The sequence below is a fragment of the Orcinus orca genome, chromosome 10, assembly GCF_937001465.1.
Source record: "Orcinus orca chromosome 10, mOrcOrc1.1, whole genome shotgun sequence".
NCBI lineage: Eukaryota > Metazoa > Chordata > Mammalia > Artiodactyla > Delphinidae > Orcinus > Orcinus orca.
Window position 1 is genome coordinate 2,044,355 of NC_064568.1, and position 5,770 is coordinate 2,050,124.

The 5,770-nt window shown below is 61.6% G+C and overlaps 1 protein-coding gene across 2 annotated transcripts; it reads right to left on the bottom strand.

Moving 5' to 3' along the window:
• Positions 1-3,298: 3,298 nt before the first annotated feature.
• On the bottom strand, positions 3,299-4,693 carry GP9 (glycoprotein IX platelet). 2 transcript variants are annotated; one of them, XM_033414087.2, is made up of 3 exons: positions 4,334-4,693; positions 4,026-4,147; positions 3,299-3,940 (listed from the first exon to the last, which is right to left on the bottom strand). In XM_033414087.2, the coding sequence occupies exons 1-3, from the start codon at positions 4,613-4,615 to the stop codon at positions 3,394-3,396; spliced, it is 951 nt and encodes a 316-aa protein (XP_033269978.1). In that variant the 5' UTR covers positions 4,616-4,693; the 3' UTR covers positions 3,299-3,393. The 2 variants fall into 2 exon arrangements, with proteins under 2 accessions (XP_033269978.1, XP_004284402.1); XM_004284354.4 differs by lacking the exon at positions 4,334-4,693 and having other exon boundaries at positions 4,026-4,170.
• Between the last annotated feature and the right edge of the window lie 1,077 nt (positions 4,694-5,770).

Genomic DNA, 5,770 nt, shown 5'->3' on the forward strand with positions numbered 1-5,770 from the left:
CCGGCAGCGCCCAGACTGGTTCTCTTGGCTTGGAGCTCAGAGCTGGCTCCAGTGCCCACGGATCCACAGATGTCCCACCTGCCTGGCCGGCTCCCCCGACTGGCCTCCAGGCCCACACACTGCCCCCTGCCCGTCTGTTGCCCAGAGCCCTGTTAAGACCATCGGGACCCCTGGACGGAGGAGCAGACAGTGCCTCAGGGGCAGGGAGGAGCTGGGGTTGGGTCCCATCTCTGCCAGGGATACCTTGGGCAAGACTGCACCTCTCTGGGCCCCAGGATCCCTCATCTGGTTTCGTGTTGGGGAGGCAGGTTGGGAGGTGCTACTTGGTGAACGCCAGGGGCACCAGCCCAGCAACACTGCGAGGCACACACGTGTTACCATCCCTCCACCCTTGATTTATTCAATGAGCCGACATGCTCGGAGTAGGGAGTTCCCTGCCTGAGTCCTGCAGCCATGAGGAAGTACAGCTGTTATTGCAAGTCAGGGTCTGCAAGGTCCCGCAGGGCAGGATGGGTCTTGCTCATCACTGTTCTCCAGCGCCGAGCCCGGACCCATGCGCACGGTAGGCGCTCAGAGAGCTGCTGAGCACCTGGACCAGAGCCTTGACCCCAGGGACCCCATGAGTCCACAGCCCCCCGAGATCAGTGGAGCCCGTCCCTGGTCCCTCACAGAGGGGGCCCCTGCTGATGGGAGGGCACAGCCGCTCAGGGCACCAGGTGTGCTGTGCCCACCTGCCCAGCCTCCCCCAAGACAGGCTGACAGGCTGGGGGTCACACCAGCCTCCACTCAAACCCCAGGTCGACCCAGGCTGGTTTGTGACCTTGGACGAGGCATTCCTCCACCAGAGCCTGGTTTCTTCGGGACACTGATCCCTGCACTGCCTGCATCCCATCCCAGGAAGCCATTGCGAGGCGTGGGGAGCCGGGTGTGGGATGGGTGGGTGGGAAGGAGAGGGATGGTCCAGGTGGGCCACACTCCAGGCACCTGCCATCCATCTTTCCAGGGACAAGAAACACCTGTCGTTTGAACTACCTACTCACACTGAATGCGAGGAGCCCCACCTGAGTGACCCTTGGATGAAAACCCTGTAACTGGGCCATCTGAGCTGGGCCCTCCAAACGCTCCCCAGGGGCTGGCTGTCCCAAGGCCCCCCCTCGCCTCTGCCCACCCCATGGGACTGCCCAGACCCGGGGGGAACTCGGACGGCACCAGGTCCAGTCCTGGCCTTTAAGACAGGGCACCTGAGGCCGGTGTCCAGAGGGACCTGCTCCAAGTCCCCACTAAGTTCGCTCCTGAGCCCCTGCCTGGGGCCAGCCCCGGGCTGGGTGTGGGTCCCAGGGCTGAGTCTGACCCTGCCCGGCCCCCGGGGCTCCCAGCGCTCCAGCCCTGCCTGACCCTCTCTGCTCCCGGCACACACTTGCCCAGGGGCTCGGCCGAGGGGCGCCTCCAGCCCTGCCTCCAGGGAAGTGAAGCCCCCCACCCCCACCCCGGGGCCCAGTCCTGTGCCCTGCCCTCCCCTCCCAGCTCGGAAGCCCCAGGTCGCCTTCCCCACGGCCACGCCCCACCCTCGCCTGACCAGGCAGCTACACTGTTCTGCTGACACGCCCAGGACCCCTCCCGAGGGTGGGGAGCCCCCCCACTCTGCCTGGAGCTGCGGCCTCTGCTGTGGGTTCTCCTCACCTGGAGGAAAAGACTCGGCGGCGGGTTTGGACCGACTCCCGGGCGTCCTCTCTGTGCTCCCCACAGGCCGGCGCCATGGGCCCTGCCGCTTCAGCCCTGATCCGCAGCCGTGGGTGAGGGGGCCACGGGGGTCACGGGAGGACGGCCCCCCAGAAAGGAGCAGGGCAGAATTTAGGGGCACCCCACTTGGGGACTTGAGGCTGAAGGGGCTCAGTTCTGAGGGCCCAGGGCCAGGAAGCTTCCAAGGGAGCGCTTCTCAGGTCTGATGGGGGATGTGTCTGGCCTGTGCCTGTGAAGTGACCACGGGCCTGGGCCTGAGTCCACCTCCATGCGGGGCAGGAGGACAGCACCTCCTCACAGGGTTCACAGGGTACAGGAGAAAGGCCCGTGTGGGGGGGCTTTATGCAGAGCCTCCCACATATTAAGTGCCCAGCGAGTGGATGCCAGCTGATTCCTAATGCAGAAACCAAACTCTCAGCCTCCGGACTATTCATGTTGATTCATATGTTTTATTTGTCCCGTTGATGTATATTTTAAAAAAATTTAAATTTAGTTGCCAATGCTTAAATAATTCAGTTTAACATAAACTTCTTCCAACCTCTCTGTAAGAACGGGCACCTGGCCACCTTTCCACGTGGCAACATTCCACTGGGCCTCTGGATGGAGCGTGGGATCCCTGGTTTACCACAGTCCCCACCACTCCCTATTGTCTACCAGCCCCAAGTTTGGGGCTCCTGGTCCAGCCTCACCTCTGTGGGTCACTGCCCTCCGGTGGCGCCTGGTGCCCACTTGGCCTCCCTCGTGGCACCCTCTGACCCACAGCCCCACTATGTGGACCTCCTTGCTGGGGGGATCTTTGGTATAATTATATTGGATTTGGGTTGGCCAGTGATGGATCTGAAATTATTATCTCATATGGTGGAAAAAAGTTTAAGCTTTTAACTGCTGGCACCAGAAACCCACTGAGGGAGAGAAGCATCTTGTTTGAAGACTTTGGTGACCGTTGCTTAGGGTAGAGGTGGGAGCCCAGAGTTTGCAGGTGTCTGATGCCAGCATCCGGAGGGGAGTTGCTTCCATGAGAAAGGGGGGAATTGGTTGTTTTGTTTCTGAAGAAGAGGCATAGAGAGGAGGAAAAGGAGAGAGAGTGAGAGAGAGATGATGACAAAGGACGGGGCGGGGTGAGGCCAGGTGGCCTCATGGCCAGGTCAGGGTGGCCAAAGCCCATTTTGGGAACAGTGATGTGCCTTCCAAGGTCTGTCACAGGTATGTCTCCCCTCCTCCCACCTGGGGTCTGTTCGCTGCTGCGTTGTTAGGACAAGGTTTTTTGTGGAACTTAGACCATTGATGTGAGGGTGGCCTGGACTGTGTGGCGGCCCGTCTGGGAAGGAGGCACCAGCAGCCAGGAGGGTGTTAGAACGGGACTCCCGGGACCTGGGGAAGTGCCCGGGGTGTCCAGAGATGGTGGCATTGGGGGTGGCTGGAGGAGGTGTGGAAGTGGGATACACCATTTTGCTAGGAACTTGGTGGATAGAGAAGCCCCAGTCAATATCTGTCAAAACAAACATGGTCGCAGGTTTCCAGGATGAGACAGACTCGGGTGCTAAGAGGGAAACATCTGCGAGCCTGGGTAACGGCTGAGCCGCTGGTTTATTTTGAGCTACCGGTGGTTGGAATGCCCAGGGCCGGGGCCGCGATGACCCGGGGGGCCCCGGCTCAGGCTCGGGGCACGGAGACGGTGCACAGCAGGCCCGCCAGGAGAGCCAGGCCCAGCGCGGCCACGACGGCCAGCGCCGCGTCCCACCAGGGCCCCGGGTCGGCCCAGGTCGCCCGCAGGATCCAGCCGCAGCTGCCCAGCTCGGAGCCGCTGAGCTGCCCGAACGCGCGGCCGGAGGCGGGGCCGGGGCCGGCACAGCGCACGCGCAGCAGCTCCGCGGGCGCGCGGTCCTCCAGCCAAAGGCGCAGGTACGTGACGCCGCAGTCGCAGCGCCAGGGGTTGTGCGCCACGTCGAGGCTCTGCAGCTGCGGCAGGTGGTCGAAGGCTCCCGGGGGCACTGAGCGTAGGCTGTTGTTGGCCAGCAGGAGGTGGCGCGTATGTGCCGGGAGGGCGGGCATCACCGCAAGTCCCCGGCCCCCGCAGTCCACCAGCAGCCCCATGGTGTCCAGGGCGCGGCAGGCGCACGCGGCGGGGCAGTCCTCGGAGGCCTCGGCGGCCGCCCAGATCAAGAGCAGGGCAGCCCAGATGGACATCGGGGAGGACGGGCTGCGGGGACAGTGGCCGTGAGGTCCTGGCGGCCTGCACCCGACCCAAGGGCTGGTGGGACCCGACCGGACAAGGGACCACTCACCTCCCTCTCCGGCCGGGCTGTCTCCTCCGTGAAATGGGTGCTGGGATCAAGGAAGTGAAGCGTGCGGGGTCCAGGCCGGTTGACCCTCCCCGGATGGTCAGCAGGCAGGACCGTGACGGCCGCTGCGGTGGGAGCACGGAGCGGGCTTAGTCCTTCCTTGGGAAGAGGAAGGACCCTCCCGTCCTCTGGCAGAGACCCAGCCTGTACTCCGCGGTGGGGGGAGCAGATGCCTGCTAAAGAATCCCAGGCCTGGCCCCGCCCCCGCCCCGAGGCCGGGGAGGGCCTCCCAGGCTGCTCCCAACACCCACCCTCAAGCCTTGGTCTGGCAGATGGTGTGCACGCCACAGACCACACCTCGGCCCACGGATTCCAAGTAGCTTGGCCCCAGCGGCGTGAACTCTCACAAGTGGTCTCTGGTGTGGAAGGCGGCTGGCTGAGGATGCTGACGGGGGCATAGGGAAGGGGACCCAGAAGGGGCTGAGCCTGGAAAGCTGTTGATCGAGGCTCATGCTTGGAGTTGGGAAATTGAGGCCCAGAGACGGAGAGTGACTTGTGCAGGGCTGCCCAGCGCTCCACGTCAGAGACCACATTGGCACTCAAGTCTCTGCTTTCTGCCTGGTTCAGTGCCCCTCCAGGACTCAGTGCGGGCTGTTTCCCCTCGTGAAGACAAGCTTCCGATGAACGTTTGTTGAATAAACCAATGAATCTTGACTCAGCCAAGGACCTGGTGCCTCAGGGCGAACGCCTGCCCGTGCCCCCCACCCCAAGGAGGGACAGGAGCTGGACTTGCCTGCCGGCCTCCTCTCTCCCTGCCCGGCCTGGTCCCACCACCTCCCCTGCCAGGGGCCCACACAGTGGGAGGTGGTGCTGGGGTGATGAGGGCCGCTTACCTTTCAGGCCTGCTGGCGGGGCGCCCCTTTCCCGGCCTGAGCTGTCCTGGCTGAGGCCACAGTGATCACTCTGTGTGGGGCAGCCGATGGCAGCCCCTGCCCGAGCAGGAGGAAGGAAATGGTGAAAACGGCCTGGCTTATCCCTGTGTGCAGCCCCCAGAGGGCCTATCTCCAGAAGTGGGGGCCCTCGGGGTCCCAGGGACTTGCGCACAGAACCGCAGGTCAAGCCCAGTTTATGGAAGGGTACAGTGCCTCTCACTGCACCGCCAGTGCCCCATGATCCTCAGCGTGCGGGAGAACCAAGGGGGACCCCGGTCCCAGAAGGTGTGCAAGGCTTCCAGGAGGAGGGTGCCGTTGTATCTTCAGCGCCTTTCAACACTTTCTGATCCTTCTTTTTGACAAAGAGCTGCATCAGTCTCAGGCTAGAAGTCAAGACCAGAGTCGTATGTGCATTGTATTTATTTCTATAGCGACATTCTACTCGGGGGAGTGACATCAGCTTCCCATCTATGCTAGTGATATAAAGTTCTCTATAAAAGATAAATGTATCTTTAATTATATTTTAACGTTATAAAATATGAATTAAAATCAAGCTGAACAGTGAAATATTACAAAGAATTATATTGGGAAATTAAAACATTAATGTATGCTTTTTATTAGAAGTTATAAAAATGTCAGCAATATGAAATATTAACTTAGTCAATAAGGGATTTGCAGAGATGGCAAAAGTTGCACCCGTGGCGGGCTGGGGGGACTGAGGTGTGGGAACCCCTGGGGTATAGCAATGCTCTGGGAACAGGGAGAAGGGGTTCTAGCAACCAGAGGGGCCCAGGAGAGGAGCCCAGAGTGGGGGGC